The sequence below is a fragment of the Akebia trifoliata genome, chromosome 1 (genome assembly GCF_017979445.1).
Source record: "Akebia trifoliata isolate Shusen 1 chromosome 1, ASM1797944v1, whole genome shotgun sequence".
NCBI lineage: Eukaryota > Viridiplantae > Streptophyta > Magnoliopsida > Ranunculales > Lardizabalaceae > Akebia > Akebia trifoliata.
This window is the reverse complement of record NC_141375.1, coordinates 22509585-22527836: the sequence shown is the minus strand read 5'-3', so window position 1 is coordinate 22527836 and position 18252 is coordinate 22509585. Positions and strand designations below refer to the sequence as shown.

Here is an 18252-nt window from a genome sequence, read left to right as displayed (position 1 = left end):
TTTCCCTTCTAGGACTTATGAACTTGTCCAACCTTTAGCTCTATTTCTCCCTAAGTGTGTTATTTTCTGGTCTTGAGACCTCACCTTTCATAGAAGGGGTAGAAGTGAAGGAGAGGAGAAGTTAGCTAAGATGAAAGTTGGTGTTCATGTAATGGAGCTTAGAAGAGATTGCATGAGACTTTGCTTGGTTCTTCTCTATGTTTGCACAGTAGTCACACTCTTCACTCAATGTGGTAACTATTTCTTGCTTTTAATTTCATTTTTACGGTTGGGATATGTCACCATTCGTCCTAGGGATATGAGATATCCTTAGGATACGTGTTTTTCCCTGATCATTGGATTTTGTATTTCAATTGCCGGGATTTTTTTTTATGAGCGACTGGATCCGGACCCTTATTTTTAACCGAATTGCTTTTAATCCTTAAAAAATAGTCTCCCACATCCCTTCTTGTGATTATCCCATCAAATTAGTGGTTAGTAATTAGTGGGTGAAGACGAGTTTTGAATCTAGATTCAGGTATCAACACTTACAGACTTTAATCAACTTAGCATATGCTTCCGACTAAGGATTCATTAGGAGTATCTTTTTGCCCAAAATGGTCTACAACAAGTTTTATTTTGTAAATGAGGAGTCATTCTTCGGTCGGAGGGCCATTTCAATCACGAGAAAAATCAAGACTGTCTCAAACAAAGATAATTTGGGATAATCTAGAGACCTTCGATATTTAAGGATTAAAGATTTTCAATTCGTTCCAGTCTTAAGTAGTTAGCATAAGTACGTCGAGGGCTAGATGTTGGGGATAATAGGAAACTTTATTCCTTACCTCCCACCACCATTTATTCATAATCGTACGGTGTTGAGTGACTCTACCAACAAAAAGTTCGATCACCAGTCCTCCATCACATTAGTTTTTTGACACATAAGATGCCCTACCAACCAGGGAATCACACAGGAATATCTAATTGCCAAAAAGGGTTCAAAAGAAATTGTCTACAGATAATTTGAAATATTCAATATTTTCAGGATCAATTAAGATCCTAGAGGATTGAATATTGAAAATTAAGTCCTCACATGTCCTATTTACGTTATTTCTATATAAAATAAATGAAAAAAAAAAAAAAAAGGGGATAAAATACTTTGACATATGAGTTTGAATTTTTGTGTAGCAGAGGCAAGACTATCAAAGAAAGCATTCAAACCTTCTCACAGATTGGAAGATCAATCTAGTCCTAGAGGTTCAATCATCAAAACCAAAAAGAACTTAAAACAATTGAAGCACTTTGACATATTTCCAACGTCAGATCCTTCTAACAGCCAACCTTATGTAAGTTCACCTTTCTCTTTGCCCCCCTTTGAATCTCTAGGCCCAATGCCTTTACCCCAAAATGCCCCTCCCTTTTGTGAATTTCCACCCTCCACCCCACTATCACCTTCTATGGTACCACCAACTCCTCTGATCTTCCCAACACCACCATCTTCACCAGAATCCTATACCCCCACACCCATTTCCCCATCCAAAACCCACCTTCAAGCCCAAGCCCACCCGAAAGTTTACCTACGCCAATTCCACCAGAGTTTGCGCCTAGCCCACCCGAAAGTTTACCTACACCAATTCCACCAGAGTATGCACCTAGCCCACCGAAAGTTTACCAACACCAATTCCACCAGAGAATGCGCCTAGCCCACCAGAATACGTTCCGAGTCCAACAGTGTATGTGCCGAGCCCACCGCAATATGTTCCGAGCCCACCTAGTTATACACCCAGCACACCAGAATACGTACCGAGTCCACCAGAGTACGTGCCTAGTCCACCTCAATATGGGCCTAGCCCACCAAGTTACATTCCTACCCCATCTGGGTACGTACCAAGCCCACGGGGGTTCGTTCCAAGCCCACCGGTGTTTCAACCGCCTGTCGTGTACCCTCCACCAACTGGGCCACCGTCTCCCCATAAGGGCCCGGCATATGCCCTTTGGTGTGTTGCTAAACCTTCTGTGCCCGATCCGATTATTCAAGAAGCTATGAATTATGCGTGTGGATCTGGAGCGGATTGTGGATCGATTCAACCCAATGGATCATGTTATAAGCCGGATACATTGTTTGCCCATGCTTCCTTTGCTTTCAATAGCTTTTGGCAGAGAACAAAAGCAGCAGGAGGGACTTGTGATTTTGGAGGGACAGCCATGCTGGTTACTGTGAACCCAAGTAAGTTCAACTTCCATAGTTGCAAGAGTAAACAAACCCTATAGAATTACTTTTACAAGAAGTGCTTTTGAGGTAGAAAGCATCTATTATTGCATTATTGCCATACCAATAATTTTTTTAAAGCACCCCAATTCATACAATACGGATAACGAATAAACACGCATCTTGGGGTGCTCTAAGTAAATGTTGGTGTTGGCAATAGAAGCTCTTGTATTTTAGTAACCGCAACTTGCTTTCAATGGAAGTGTTTTTTAGTTTTTATATTTACTTTTGCAAGAAATGCTTTTTTGGGATCTAAAGAATTTCTAGAAGAAGTGGGACATTTTGTGAAATCAACTAAGAAGCAATTTCCACTTAAGTGAAGACTTGAAACAAGACAAGAAAGATGACCCTAGAAGCAAATCCAAAAGAATTGAACGTTTTCATTCTAAATCTAGTAAATTTTGTTCCATCTAATTTCTTGCTAAAACAGGAAGTCGATCAATCTTGGATTGTTTCGACTTCTGATCCCCTTTCAACTTTTGGTTTTGTTTTTAACTCTGAAAAGTGCTTTTGATGATTACGAACTAGAAGAAAGCGTCAACTTAACGAATTTGGTAAAGGTGTGTGGAGTGTTGATCTCACGACCTAGATTCAAATCCCATTAAACCCACTTTCACATTGACAACTAACCATTTTGTTTGCTTAGCAAACAAAACAAGATTTTATCTGTTAATATTATATGTTAATCTAGGATTTGAGTTCCAATAAGAATCCAATTTGATTACTTGTAGGATTGGTTCTAAATCAACCACCTCATGACCTGATAGGGAACCGATGTGTTTTAAATATACAAATGATGTATATTACATTATATTTTATTTTATTTAAAAATATGATGTGTATCATATTTAATATATGTGATTTTCTAACGCCCCCCTCTGACACACGCCCCTATCACAAAATCATAGATCATTTGCTTCGGGATATGCAAAATCACAAATCTTTTCTTGTGTATCCCGATGCAAATGATCTATGGTTCTGTTATGGGAGAGTATGGGGGCGTCATATTATTACGACACTTAATATATATAGTTTTATTGAATTAAATTGGGTTAGATTTGAAGCTAATCCGAAAATATAGGTTTTTTTAGATTGGGCGGATACGGTCTAGTGCATATCATACGAAAAATCCGAATGGGTCTCAGTCTAATAAATGTACAACTCTACAAGAAATTTATGAAGATAATTTAAAATTTATTACCAAACACTCCCTAAATGAGTGAAAAAATTGGAGTACTAACCTATTTCCCTCTCTTGTGTTGTTTTATAGGTTTTAATGGGTGCCAATTTATTTCCACCTGAGAGCCAGTCAAAGCACTTGCGAGACAAATGTTTTCTTCTCGAGATCATAAATAAATAAACTCTCTTTTTTTTTTTTTTCTATACATACAAGTTAGTGGCCTCAACATGAAATTTTGAAATCATATATATGAAATATTTAATTTTGAGGGACACATTTAAATATTTAGATTTTCTAGGGTTTATTGCTTGTCCATTGGGTTGTAGAAATTCCTCTTATTTTGTACTTACTTCTCTGCTACATTTTCCGAATATATTAATAAAGTGGGATAGAATTACTGCAATTGTGTCGCCATCTTTGAATATCTCTTATTAGCAATGTAGTTTTAAAACTTGTCAAATTGATTTGAAAGTTGGCCAAGTCGATTCGAATTGATTGAAATAATATAAATTCATGTTTATTATCATCAAAGTTTTATTTTGATAGAACCCTCTCTCTTGGATGACACGAGGTGTTTCCAAAGAGGTATCCCAAATATTAACAAAATAGTAGGGGTGTGACACAAGCACACAAAACTACATGTCATGTTTCGTTGAGGGTTCCTCCAATATTCTGAAGTAGCCTGGCCGTCGCTTCAAAGTGGGACTTTCCATTGTGAGAGTTTTCAAGTTTAGTTCCTTTCGATGCAATTTTATTTAATGTTGTGTTTGGATTGAGAAAAATGAAGAGAAGAGAAGAGAAGAGAAAATAAATGAGTTTATCTCCATTTCTCTTGTTAAATTTAGATTATTTTATTTTAGAGTTGTAGCCAAAGTTGACAAGTAATTATGTTGGATCATTATATATAGGTTTGACAAATCTTATTATAAAGAAAACAATATTAATAAATTATTATTTTCCTCATCTTAATAAACCCTTCTTCTTTTTTATTTCCTCTTCTTTTCTTTATCTTTTTTAACCTTAGCATCTAATATCAAATCATCTTTCATGGCCTTTATTATGACGGTTAAAGTTCTATCATTTTCCCAACAAGTTGAAGAAATTTATGTGTCATTGAACCAAACACGAATAATGAGTTGCTAGGGATGTTGGAACACATATGGGAATGATTGAAGTAATTGAAACCGATGACACCTAGGCCACAATCAAAGATACACAATTTCTAAACCAAGATAGGATCATAATTCTAGGCCCACCATTCATATTGATTTTTTGTCGTTTAACAAAGATAAGCAATTAATGTTCTCAAGCCCCCATCTTTCAACAACAAACTCTACTAAAATCCCTACTCACCTCTCTAACTTTCTCTTAAGCCAACTTTCAACTCAAGAACTCTCACTCATCTCACAACTTTCAACAAAAAAAAAAAAAAAAATCTCATCATCCCTAATCATATACCCTTAATAAAAACACCTAGGCAGTGTTTGTTTGCGTTATTTTTCAGTGTTTATTGCTAAAAAAAAACATTAAATTCAGCACTTTTTGTCAAAATATTGCGTTTGTTTACTCTATATTTTCAGCGCTTATTGCTGAAAATAAGTGGAAAAAATTCAATACTATTTTGATGTTAAAAAAAAGTGTTGAAGCGGTAAGTACTTCGCTTTTTTCAACATAAACAAGTATGCCCTTTATTTTTTTGATCATGGACAAGTATGCCCTTATTCTTAAAAGGATAATATCTCTTATATCCTATGGATAAGTATATAAACACCCCACAAATTAATAAACCCACACAATGGCTAAATTATTTTCTCTTATATGGGTTAAAAGTTTTGGAATGAATTGATTTTAGTGAGGATGATCTCCTCATTAGTATATAAGCACCTCACAAATTAATAAACCCACACCATGACTAAATTATTTTATCCTATATGGGTTAACAGTTTTGGAATAAGTTGATTTTTGATGAGGATGATCTCTACAATGAGGAGATTATCCTCACCAAAAATCAACACATCTTGAAACTTCTAACCCTATCAAAACAAGTTTAAGAATTGTAAATCATCCCTTTTTTTAAAAAATTATTTTTGACGAGTTAGAAGTTTCAGAATTAACTAATTTTTGGTGAGGATGATCTCTAGACCATATAGACCATCCTCACTGAAAATTTGCTAATTCCAAAAACTTCAACCCATATAAAACAAAAAAAAAATTGGCTATGGTGTGGATTGCTCTTATTAATTTATAAGGTACTTTTATAATTACACATCCTTCATTTTCATCGAAAATTATTCATCCAAAATTAAATTATTTTAATGTTGATTTCAAATTTTGGTGAATTGTATAACATTATTATTTTTAATTTGAAATTTGTGAGCTTTTATAAATAGAAATTATTATTTATAAATTGAAGATTTGAGTATTATTTATTATTTAAAAATGAATTGTATTTTAATTTTATAAGAAATAATATATTTTATTGTGTTTGATAAGAAATAGGCATTTGAAACATGCAAACAATGTATAATATGATTGTGAGGGTAACAAAGACAATTTATCAACTTCAGCAATGTGTAACAAATATGATTCAGCATCTACACAAATAACTTTTTTAGCACTTAAATTCAGCGCTTATAAGTTTTAGCGCTTAATGCTATTCAACACTTATTTTTTTCAATTTAACAAACAGCACCTCAATCTTCAAGTTCATCTCTCAAGACTCAAGCATATTCAAGAGCCTTAAGGGACAAGGTGGATTAGATTAGGTTTATTTTCAAGTATTTGCACTTTCTACTTCTAACTCTCCATCTATTTTATGTCTTAACAATCCTTTAGCATGTAATACACACCATCTCCCACCTCTGATAAGTTGGACTTAGGTTTGACCAAAAGGTGGGAGTTGAAGCCTTTTTCTTAATACATGTATGCAAGGCTAGAAACTTAATGTTTCACCCTAACTAGATGGTGACACATTTATTTATCATTGCCAAGCATATGTGAGTGGGGGCATTGTGTATAATATAATGCATGAGATATATATATATATATGTGTGTAGACACCTCATTTTTGCACTCGCCTAATTAATCAACTCGTCAACCCGATTGCAATGATTCCCAATGATGGATGTGTATTCCATTGCTTTATTTTGTTACCAGATATGTTTCAGAAATCCGGATGAGGTATCTCGAACTGATAAAACCTTAGAAACCACGCTACGCTAGGAAAATACAACTCCAAAAACATAGAAATCATCATCTTGCAGACCAAAAAGAAATTTCACGATAAAAATCACTAAAAATTGACCAAATTACCAAAATACCCCTAACCTCAAAACCACCTTAGAGCCTACGTTACGCTTAGGAAAACTCTCTCGAACACATAAAATAACAAATCGGAACCAAATAAATCATTTCACCAATTTTAACAGAATTTGACAAAATTACAAAAATGCCCCTCATAAAGTTCACGACCATTTCACACAAAAAATTTCATAAATAACACAAACTAATATTTTCATTGAATTCCTTACAAAAAATCGATTCTAAAACATCCTAGAACGTTAAAAACTGACTTAAAATGTGAAAAGTCCTCTCCGGGGGCAAAACGATAATTTCATAATTTTCATAATTAAAAATTTGAAATTAATAAATAAAACATTAAATAATTAAAGTGAAACATTAATGAAATTAATTTAAAATTTTGAACCAAAGAAATCGATCAATCGGGTTTTCAAGTAAAATTGTTGAGGGTTCGTGAGATATTTCTTTAAGGAGCCCTCCATTTGGGGGTCCAAAGAATTAAAGATATTTTAGAGGGGGGTTCTCCAAAAATTAAAAGTAAATCAAGCAAGACTAAAGTCAAGGTATTAAAGTCAATCAAGTGAAACTGAAGTCAAAATTAAAGTCAATTAAGCAAGACTGAAATCAAGATATTAAAAGTCAATCAATTAAGACTAAAGTCAAAACATTAAAAGTCAATCAAATAAGACCAAAAGTCATAATAGAGTTCTAATTAAATAATAACTCAATCTAATAGAGTTCTAACTTAAAAACAATTCTACCTAAAACAATTCTAATTAAAACACAATTCTACCTAAAACAAGTCTGACTAAAATACAACTCTAATTAAAAGAACTTTAATTAAATACTAACTCTATCCAAATCAACCCCTAAAAAAATCTATAAATAGAGGTGCTTACACCCTATTTTCGTATCAAATCATAAACCCTAAGAGAAGTAAGTCTAGAAGTCCCCATAGCCTCCCATAAACCCTAATCTTGGAGCCCTAACTCCTTACCTAACATCCCTCATTCAATTTTAGCCTAGAAAACACCTAAAAGCCCTCCAAAAACACCCTCAAATCCGTAACAAACTTGAAGAGTTCAGATCCAAAAACAAGGAGATACCTTGATCTCGGAGATCCGAAATCAAATTCGGAGACAGAACGAAGCAAGGGAGTACGGTACAAGGAGCTATTTTTGTCAGATCTGAGGGAGCAAAATCCTTACTATCGGAAAGGTATAAATTTTTTTTTTTTTTATCTAGGTTTTTAGCAATGTGATTTATTTGGGAAATTAGTAGAGACTGGCTTTGGCCGGGCGGGGTTGGTGCCTAACACCTTCCAACCCCGTAACATGATCCCCGGACTCTTTTTCTCTTTCGTAGATTAGTTTGCCTTTTTTAGAGTCAGTTTGGTTCCTAGACCTTAACAACTAGGTGGCGACTCCCAAACCTCGAGGGTCAAAAGTGGATCCGCGCACCCCGCGGATCGAGGGCGCTTTCAATATAGCCTTGCATAAGTTTCTAGTGTGAAACATTAAGTTTCTAGCCTTGCATACATGTATTAAGGTTGTGGTTTCAAGGTAACTCCATCATGGAGTCTCTTTAACAAGCTCTAAACCAACATTCCAACTCATAAAAAATAGTGTAGATTACATGGGTCATCTTTCTCTATGGGATGTTCCTAATGTCATATTAACATCAAAACCATTTTTCAAAGAAACATTTTCACTTGTTGCACACATACTACATCTAACATTTTTCTTATTTTCCTAAGTTTTTCAAAAGGATTGTAAAGTTTCAAGGTAACCACCTTTGGTGGAGAAGATAAGGTGCCTAACACCTTTTCCATCTTCTAATTGGATATCTCTACTTAGATCTTAAGTAGACCATGTCTTTTCCATGTATGAGAGTCACTACAAGGTCAAAATCAATTTCAAAATTATTTTGGGTGCTCATTTACATTCATTTCTAAAAAAGAATGGTGACAACTCCAAATAATATAACGATGAGGTTCAATTATGAACATCTCATGTCTGCAAGATCAAAAATAAAAATAAAAAGTCTCAAAACTCAAAATTCCAAAACTCAAAAAAAAAAAAAAAAACATAACAAATGAAATGAGATTGAACCTCTAGGGTTGATGACGAAGACAACATCACCTTGTTTTCCTCTATGACTAGAGATTCCTCAGTGAATCGTACGATTGATGGATAGATATGACGCATGGACTGCTTTGCTTTGTTCTGATAAACAAAGAGAGAGATGAGAGAGAGAGAGAGAGAAAGAGCCCTAGATCTGGGAAGATATGAAGAGATATAATGTGCACGAACCCTAGATCTAGGAAGTTGTGGAGAGAAAGGGAATGCATAAGAGAGAGATAATATTATTTGAGAGATACAGACAAAGAAAGTGTGGTAAGGAGAGAAAATGCAAGAGAGACAATTTTCGAGAGAGATTTGATATAGTGTAATACTTACAAATAATAAATCACAGATTAAGCTAGTAACGACAATTATCGGCAACTAAAAACTGTTACAATTAATGACTACTTTAACAGTCGTTTTTAACGTAATTGTGGAGTCACAAAAAATACAATATGTCGTAGTGTATCAATTGCAGTCCGAGCGGTTTGCCAATAGAATGAGAGGATTATCAAAAGACTTCATGATTAGTTGCTTTGTTTGGGATTTGCATAACAAATTAGTCGTAGGAGTTCAGATGTGAAAACCTAGTACCCTTATACAAGCTTTTGAACTTGCAATTTTTTAGGGTTGTGATCTGGATTTTATTGCTAGAGATTTATATGGAAAAAAAATTGATTTGTACAGACTGGACAAGATTAGAGGAAAGGTATATTGCCAAAATTGAATTAATTGATATCTTGAAAACGATGAGGTATGCAAGATTTTAAAATTTCCCAAATAATGATAAGTTCTGAGTCTTTGTACTTAATTAAGAGTGTTACGAAAGAGATAGATATTTTTGGAAGTATGTTTAACTAGTGAAGGAGATAGAAATAATGAAGGCTTTATCTTTATCCTATGCTTTTGAATTTTTCTAATGTGAAATGAACAAAGTTGTTGCTTACCTCGTTCGAGATGTATTGAGGGAAATTTTTAGGGAAATTACGTAAAGGACCTTAGAGGAGGGAGTTCTTTATAATTAGTCTCTAAATTTTAGGGCCTTTCTTAATAGTCCATTTAGTAAAAAAATTATTTCTATCAGACCTTGAACTTCATTTCTCACATTTCTCACGATTGAATGCCCTAACTGTTTGAACTCCACATTTTCATAATAAAAAAATAGATTTTTAGCATCTCAATCAAGTTTCGAAGACTCCGTTCCATTGGAAAAAAAATTAGAAGGAAGAAGAAGCCATTTTCAAAGGGTTTTTTAAACTTTTTGAAGATGTATGTTAAAAACTAAGGTTTTTTCACTTTTTTTCTTCCCTTCATTAATTTTTGGATGAAAATCGATCAAGAATGGTTCTTTTGATTTGAAATCATCTAAACAAATCATTATCTCAAGTTTTTAGTTGATCTTTCTACGTATTTTAGTCGAAAAAACTTGAAAATCGAAAATGAATATGTTTTACCAATGTCGAGTTCACCAGTACTTTTTCTTGTCTATTTCAACAATAAATAAAAGTGGTGAACTCAACAATAAATAAAAAGTGGTGAGATCGACAATTAAAGTTATGAACTCGACAATAAATAAAAAGTGGAGAGTTCGACAATAAATAAGAAGTAGTGAGTTCGATGCTAAATAAAAAGCAGTGAGTTCGTCAATAATGAGGGACCATTAAAAAGTAAAAAATTTACTAATTAGATTATCAATCTACCACTCAAAACTTAGGGACTATTTAAAATGAAATCCCTTTGTCAGAATCCTTAAATTTTCTCAAATTTGTATGTTATCTAGGATGATTCTGCATTCCTCAAGAGTTGTTGAGAATATTAATGGATGATTTATATTGTAATTATTCTTGTTAGCTAAAATGTATTAAAGGGAGGGACCCCCTTCAACCCTAGCTTATGATCAAAATATAAAAAAAATTTGACAAGGACGGAACAAGAAAATGCCCCTAAATTTTTATATTTTTATGGTGCAAATAGGGGGACGGAGCTTACATAGGTGCAAACGAGCTTTGTTAAGTTGGTTTGAGTCTTAGAGTATTGATACCATGATACGGAAAACCTTCCATCTCTTATTAATTATCGATTGCTAATCTTATCGAAAATAGAAAAAGACAATAAATAAAAAGACTCTACATGACAATGTTTGTCAAGCTAGAATAAGGTTTTTGGGCTGAATCATGTAGATGAAAAAACTGATTATAGCCTATTACCCCCACACTGAGTAACCTACTATACATAGCCAGTTTTCCATAAAGGATAATTGGGTACGGATAGAATTTTTAACTAAAGTTTGAGAGTTTTGATATTATAATATGAGTTCAAAACCCACCTTCACTTACTAATTATTGATCACTAATCTTACCAAAAAGAAAAACTCAAACTTGACCGTGTTAGATAAGCTAGTAGCCATAATAAGACTTATGAACCCATCATGTGGAGGAGGAGGAGAGGGGTGGGGTTGGATATATCCAGTATTTTGGCCATGTACTTGAGGACAAGTAAGAGTATAATTTATTTTGTAGGGACAATTAAGATTGAAAAATTCTAACTTGACTGTGTAGATAAGCTAGAAGTCATAATAAGGCTTATGAACCCATCATGTGTATGTGGTGGGGTGGTGGGGGGCGGAACTAGGATTTTGCCCAAGTGGGGATGATTAAGAGTAAATTTTTTTTTTTTTTTTGTGGGAGACACTTAAGAGTGAAAAAAAATAATTGTGGTGGCAAATATAAATGGAAAAAAAATTATGATGTGTGGGCAATAGTGAGAGATTCTTTCATCTGTCGCGAAAATTTGCCGCAATAGCTTACTAATGCATAAACTTCTAAAATTCTTATGGCGACAAGTCCCCACTTTAAGTCCTTCCCTGGATATAACCTATTTTGTAGGTTTCCTCTACAATAATTACGATGAGCCTAGCTAGAGTGACTCGAAGTAATGATCAAAGTAGCACTATTGAGTGTGCAAAGAATTGTCTATTGTCCTCGGGTGTATACCACACACCTATCGAGTAAAAGCATCTCTAATTTTCTAAACACTTTGAGTGCTACTTGGAGTATTATTTCAAGTCACTTCAGCACTTTATGAAGTTGTGAACAGATCATCACCGACGCGTAAATTGCAAATCATGCTACGAGACAAAAGATTAGGTTAAGTAGAATCCCGAGGAAAAGTAAATCAATCCAAGCATTCAAAGACAAAAAAATAATTGTTCGAGGCTGTTGTCGACTTTTAAGTGAAAATGTCATATCGAATTTAGGATTCCAGTTGTTACGATTATCAAAAAATAGTAACGATCACGGACTTAACAGTCACTATATGTTAAAATCCCTCACAAGGCTAAAGTACAAAATGACAAACCGCGTCCTTGACTTTTAAGACCGCAACCCATGTCCTTACAGTGAGTACGAAGCACCTTTTGAGTAGAAGTTCAAGTTTGCTACTTCTATGCAAGATTAAAACTTGATGTCACTCTCTTTAATAACAAGTGGATTTCTTTGGGCCACTCTAATTGTATGAATGATCAATTCATATTTGTCAGGATTAGAAAATATCTCTTAAAAACCCAAGTCCAAGTACTCTAATTATGTGAATGATCCAGTTAACCTTGTTGTCGAGATACGAAAATATCTGACAATTACCCTAGTCCAAGGACTCTAATTGTTTGATTGATTAAGTTATCAATGTTGGGATAAGAAAATATCTCGTAATAACTCAAGTCAAAAGACAAAACAGCCGACAAGATTTCGAGAAAGATTACTTCAATTACCTTGAAATCGAAAGAGAGAAAACTTTGCGAGTCCTTAATTCCATGCAAGCGATCTGGGATAGTTCTGAAAGAGAAATTAGAGTTTGGGGGCGTAAATTGTAACGACGTACACTCCAACGAATGAGTGTGGTAATGTAATTAGACGATACATGCTCCAGAAATCATGAGCTACTGAAACGTATTGTCAAATACTAGCATGTACGTGTCATGTATAAAAGAAGCACGGTGCTGGAATTTTCAATTGAAGTGATGTAAGCTTATTTAAACATGATATTGTTAGAGATTTTCAAGAATAATATGAAAATGGATGACAAAAGCAAATGTACATAATTTTATTAAGAGATACATCATATTACTCTGTCAAAAGTTTTACTGACTTGATTGTCAAAATGTGATAAAGATAAAAAAAGAATAAAAATTGAGAGTTAAAATTTATCAACTAAAACGAAGGAGACTGAAAATAGAAGAAAATATTAACCAAAATCTCTTAATGGCTCTATGCCAAAAATGGTAATGATAATACTGGCATCAAGTTGAATAATGATAAAATTAAAGGCTAAAAATCATGTTAACCACTAGCATCTAACTACTACAAATTCCAATCTGAGTGTTTGTTCACATGCCCATCAAAAGATTGGTCAATAGTATTGCAAACTGTCCGACTAGTGTTATTAAGATGGTAAGGATTTCACCCTCACTAAGGGTCCTTGGGCTCATCTTGTGGCATCCGAAAAATGAGATCCGATGCTCCATGCTTGCAGGGGATAAAGTTTTATGGACTTTAAAAAAAAAATCAATAAAAATTTATTTTTCACCATTGAATTTCAATTTTAAGTTTGAGAGTTATGTTGGAAGCTCGAAGGCCATGATTGTCAAAATGTGATAAAGTTTGAGTAAAAAGACTCTTAGTAAGACTCAAAATCTTATTTAGTAAGGGAAATGTTCCTCTATTACAAAAGATTTTTCTAAGTGTGATATGAAGTCTTTTTATATAAAGTTGAATATTAAAAAGCATTTCTAATAATTATGTAGTGGCTTCTCCACGTTCTGCATAGTTGTTTTATGTTTTATGCATGTCAAGTGGTCTAGCTCTAAATCTTCAAAACTTGACTGGGATCCTATGTTCTTTTATTTGACAGCATGGTTTTTAAACTCGGTATTTGGTCTCGTCTCGTTCAACTCTGATACTGAGTTGACTCGGACGATATGTTTCGTCTAGTTCGAGTCGTCTCGTTCGACATTGAGACAATGGTTTTTAACCATTTAAAAATCTAAAAAAATCAAGAAAAATTCAAAAATGATTCCTATTAAAAAATAAACCAAATATATATATATATATAATTAAAAAAAATCATAATATACCTTTCAAAATAAATTGAGTTCCATGTTTTTTTCTAAAAAAAGTGTTTATTGTGTTAATAGATGAACAATCACAGCTACAGTGTTGTTTGTCATGCTTCTTTAAATGGCATTTCTGGCCCTGTGGAATATATTACATGTTTACATTCTAAAAACAAAGCAGACAATCCATAAATGTTTGCACATTGATGTTGCTTGTAAGAATGTTTTTTAAATATTTGAAGGCATGGCATGAAGCGCTTCAAAAAAATATAAAATATAAAAAAAAATATAAAATTAAAAAAAAACTCGGTTGTTCACTTGGTGGAGAAGATGAAGAAATAATGGAGGAAAATCGATTTAGGAGTGAAATAATTGAGGATTGAGGCAAAACTCGGTTAACTCGAATGAGATTTTGAAAATCTCGTCCGATACAACTCGTTTATCTCACGGGTTAAAACAAAATCTACGTTGTCTCGTTTATCTCATTCGTATCGCCTAAGTTTTTCGAAAATATCGTCCGAGATGATTCGCTTATCTCATGATACACGGTCGTCTCATGACACATTGTGAGTTGGTCTCGTTAGGTTCCGATACCTAGTTAACTCGGGCGATACGTTTCGGTCTCGGACAAGTTTAAAAACCATGTTTGAGAGTAAACTCAGACAAATTAATAGAATATATTAACATTATGACTAATGATTTTTGAACTCAGCTTGACAGCCAGACTCAAAAACTCACTGACGTGTCATGTGTAAAGAATCGTAGATTCTTTCACTCGGGATACACAACTTTACCCTTAGGATACACAATTGTAGATTGCAGGTTGCAGGTCAATTGTGTATCCCGTGGGACATAATCTACAGTTCTTTGCCCATGCCGCGTCCGTGGGTTTTGAGTCCCCCTGGCAAGTTGAGTACAAAAATTAGCACTCACTATAATTATAGAGATATATTTTAAATATTTTAACTTAAAAATATACAAAAATATAAAATTAATACTTTAAATTCAAAGTATATTTACTTAATATTTCCAAAAATATATAATATTAACTACAAATATAAATAATTCGGTTGAGTTTTCAATATAACTTTATTGAGTTTTACACTCAACGAGTTTGAGAATTATGGTCCTAAAGTTTCTTAAGTGTGTTTTTGTGAAGAAAATACTACGCTCACAACTTGGCCTGGCCATCTTTGAAGTGATGAAGAGTATGTAACCCTGCTTATGTGGTGATTGCTCAAGTCAATGAATCAAGACAAATCTCTCTCTCTCTCTCTCTCTCTCTCTCATATCTTACTTATAAAATGACCCACATTGGATGTATCATTCACCAGGAGTGGGAAAGCACTCAGTTTCTCAAAAACTCGTGTGGGTTTTCTATTATGGGGAGGTTCGTAGTAGCAAAAGTGCTGTTTCTCCTTCTGAACTTGGGGACTCTCCTCACTTCACTTGCTTGCCCTTACTGCCCTTACCCATCTCCTAAGCCCCCAAAACATCCCCCACCCAAGCCTCCTGCTGTTAAGCCCTGCCCACCCCCAAAGTCTCCTGTGGTTAAGCCACCCCATGTTCCTAAGCCACCAAAGCCTCCTGTGGTTAAGCCACCCCATGTTCCTAAGCCACCAAAGCCTCCCATTGTGAAGCCACCCTATGTGCCCAAGCCACCTTACACGCCTAAGCCACCTTACACTCCCAAGCCACCCTATGTACCCACGCCGAAGCCACCTTACACGCCCAAACCACCAAAGCCCCCTATCGTGAAGCCGCCCCACGTACCCAAGCCACCTTACACTCCGAAGCCTCCTATCGTGAGTCCACCTTACACACCTAAGCCACCCTATGTGCCCAAGCCGCCGCCTGTCGTAACACCACCCTATGTGCCGAAGCCCCCCCCTGTTGTATCACCACCCTATGTGCCAAAGCCGCCTCCTGTCGTGACCCCACCTTATGTGCCGAAGCCCCCTCCTGTTGTAACACCACCTTACGTGCCGAAGCCGCCCCCTGTTGTATCACCACCCTATGTGCCAAAGCCGCCTCCTGTCGTGACCCCACCCTACGTGCCGAAGCCCCCCCCTGTTGTAACACCACCCTATGTGCCGAAGCCACCTCCTGTCGTGACACCACCCTATGTTCCAAAGCCCCCTCCTGTTGTAACACCACCCTATGTGCCGAAGCCGCCTCCTGTCGTGACACCACCCTACGTTCCGAAGCCCCCCCCTGTTGTATCACCACCATATGTGCCAAAGCCACCTCCTGTTGTGACACCACCCTACGTGCCGAAGCCACCTCCTGTCGTGACACCACCCTATGTGCCGAAGCCACCTCCTGTTGTATCACCACCAAAGCCGCCTCCTGTCGTGACACCGCCCTACGTGCCATCGCCACCCATTGTTGTGCCGAAGCCTCCTACCCCTCCAACGGAAAAGCCATGTCCTCCACCGCCACAACCTTCTCCTAAAACATGCCCCATTGACACGCTCAAACTAGGTGCATGTGTGGACCTGTTGGGTGGTCTAGTGCACATTGGAATAGGTAGTAGTGCTAAGGACACATGTTGTCCTGTTCTACAAGGACTCGTCGACTTGGACGCAGCAATTTGTCTCTGTACCACCATCAAAGCAAAGCTTCTTAACATTAGTATCACCATACCCATTGCTCTTGAGGTCCTTGTTGACTGTGGGAAGAATCCGCCTCCTGGTTTCCAGTGTCCTGCCTAAGGTATCATTCATTTAGTATGTTTTTTGCACTTATATGGGAAAGATGATTGCAGAGATGGTGTTTTCTCAAAAATAAAATAAAATCAGTTTCCTCATAAAAATTTTGTCGGTATTTAATTTGATTGAACACATGAAAGTGTCAAAAAAGAGAATTGGATTAATTAATTTAGTTTTGGATTGGGTTGGGTTCCAGTGATTCATAGAAAGCACATGATTGGGGCTATTAAAAATACAAAATCCAATAGTTGGGATTTATCTGTCAGTACATATTCCATGATTCCATCATTGGATTTCATCTTTTAATTGTCAGGATCGTATGTTTCTTCATGAGCCATTTGATTCAAGAGGGTGACTAATTGGTCATGGCATCTCATCTTGTTCACGAACGATGTTGTTTCGGTCTCGGACAACTTTTATCCTGGCCCTTAAGTTTTTGGGTGGCCAAGAAAGAATTACAAAAGGATTTTCCCCACTTAAACGGAATCATTTTGTGCGAGGTCATATCGGAGAATGTTTTGCTAACAAATGTGTAATTATTTACTTTGCAAATAAAAATTTATCTAGAAAACCCATTTTATTATTGAATTTTCGACCCAATCAATGAGATCTTAGCATCTTCATTAAATAGTCAATATTGCATGAACCTAAGAAAGTGGCCGAGTCAACTCAGGAATCATTGAAGGGGAACTAGAAACTCAGTGGATATGTACTTTTACTCGCCTGAGTTGACTCTGGCTGGTGGGATATCAAAGCTGCTAGATTTTGAGTTGTATCTTATGTTGTTCTGAGGCATTGGGTTGTGTTTAGGTTGCAGGGCATGAAAGAGTTAATTTGGCAAGAGAATATTATGTGAGGGGCTTCAAGGAAAGGTCTCTCGAGTCTCGTCCTAAAGAATGTGCTTCTTTTGTTTCATGTATCTATCTCCAGCTATTATATCAAATTCACATCCAACAGTGAATGCTTGTGAAAAATGTTGTTTGTCTTCTACAAATAAACTCTTGTTACATGGTTCAAGTTATTTGTTTTCTAATAAAATAACTCTCTCTCTCTCTCTCTCTCTTCAATGCTTCATTAAAAGCCATAAATAAAGATAGGAAAATACTTAACTCTATGCGTTGGACATTGGGTTCTGACCTGACAGTGCATAGAAAATTGTTGATTTTCTCACTTGTGTTCGAGGAAATAAATCTATGGTTATATGTGCACTGCACTGTTAGGTCAGCTCAATATCGAAGTTAGTGTCCCACACAAGCAATGTAGTATGACTCATAAAGATATTATGTTATTTGTAAAGAGTTGTGAGAAACTGACTCTTTTTGTACGCTCTTTGACTTGGTAGTTCACAGAGTATAGATTTTTTTCTTCGGGATACACAAGAAAAAAGATCTATGGTTCTATGCACATGCCACGTCAAAGAGTGTCAATTTATCAGTAGTCATTTGTAAATGGATGGTTTCATAAATATGAAAAATCTCAATGATTTTTTTATAAATATATATTTTATATTTATTACACAATCATTTATAGGAATGTCATTTTTTGAAAAAAGTATTTATGTATTATGTTCCAACGATTCATGA

The 18252-nt window shown here is 35.4% G+C and overlaps 1 protein-coding gene and 1 pseudogene across 2 annotated transcripts; both read left to right on the top strand.

Moving 5' to 3' along the window:
• On the top strand, positions 1-3702 carry LOC147410978 (uncharacterized; annotated as a pseudogene). Its single transcript, XR_015178438.1, has 3 exons — positions 1-233; positions 1168-2206; positions 3519-3702. The product of XR_015178438.1 is annotated as an uncharacterized LOC147410978 (transcript).
• An 11568-nt stretch (positions 3703-15270) lies between these two features.
• On the top strand, positions 15271-17690 carry LOC147410977 (uncharacterized). Its single transcript, XM_086442558.1, has 2 exons — positions 15271-16673; positions 17480-17690. Exon 1 carries the CDS (start codon positions 15341-15343, stop codon positions 16670-16672), a length of 1332 nt encoding a protein of 443 aa, XP_086298684.1. The 5' UTR covers positions 15271-15340; the 3' UTR covers position 16673; positions 17480-17690.
• The last annotated feature ends 562 nt before the right edge of the window (positions 17691-18252 follow it).

Coding starts and splice junctions, on each gene's coding strand:
- LOC147410977 (XM_086442558.1), top strand. CDS start 15,341: ATGGGGAGGTTCGTAGTAGCAAAAGTGCTGTTTCTCCTTCTGAACTTG.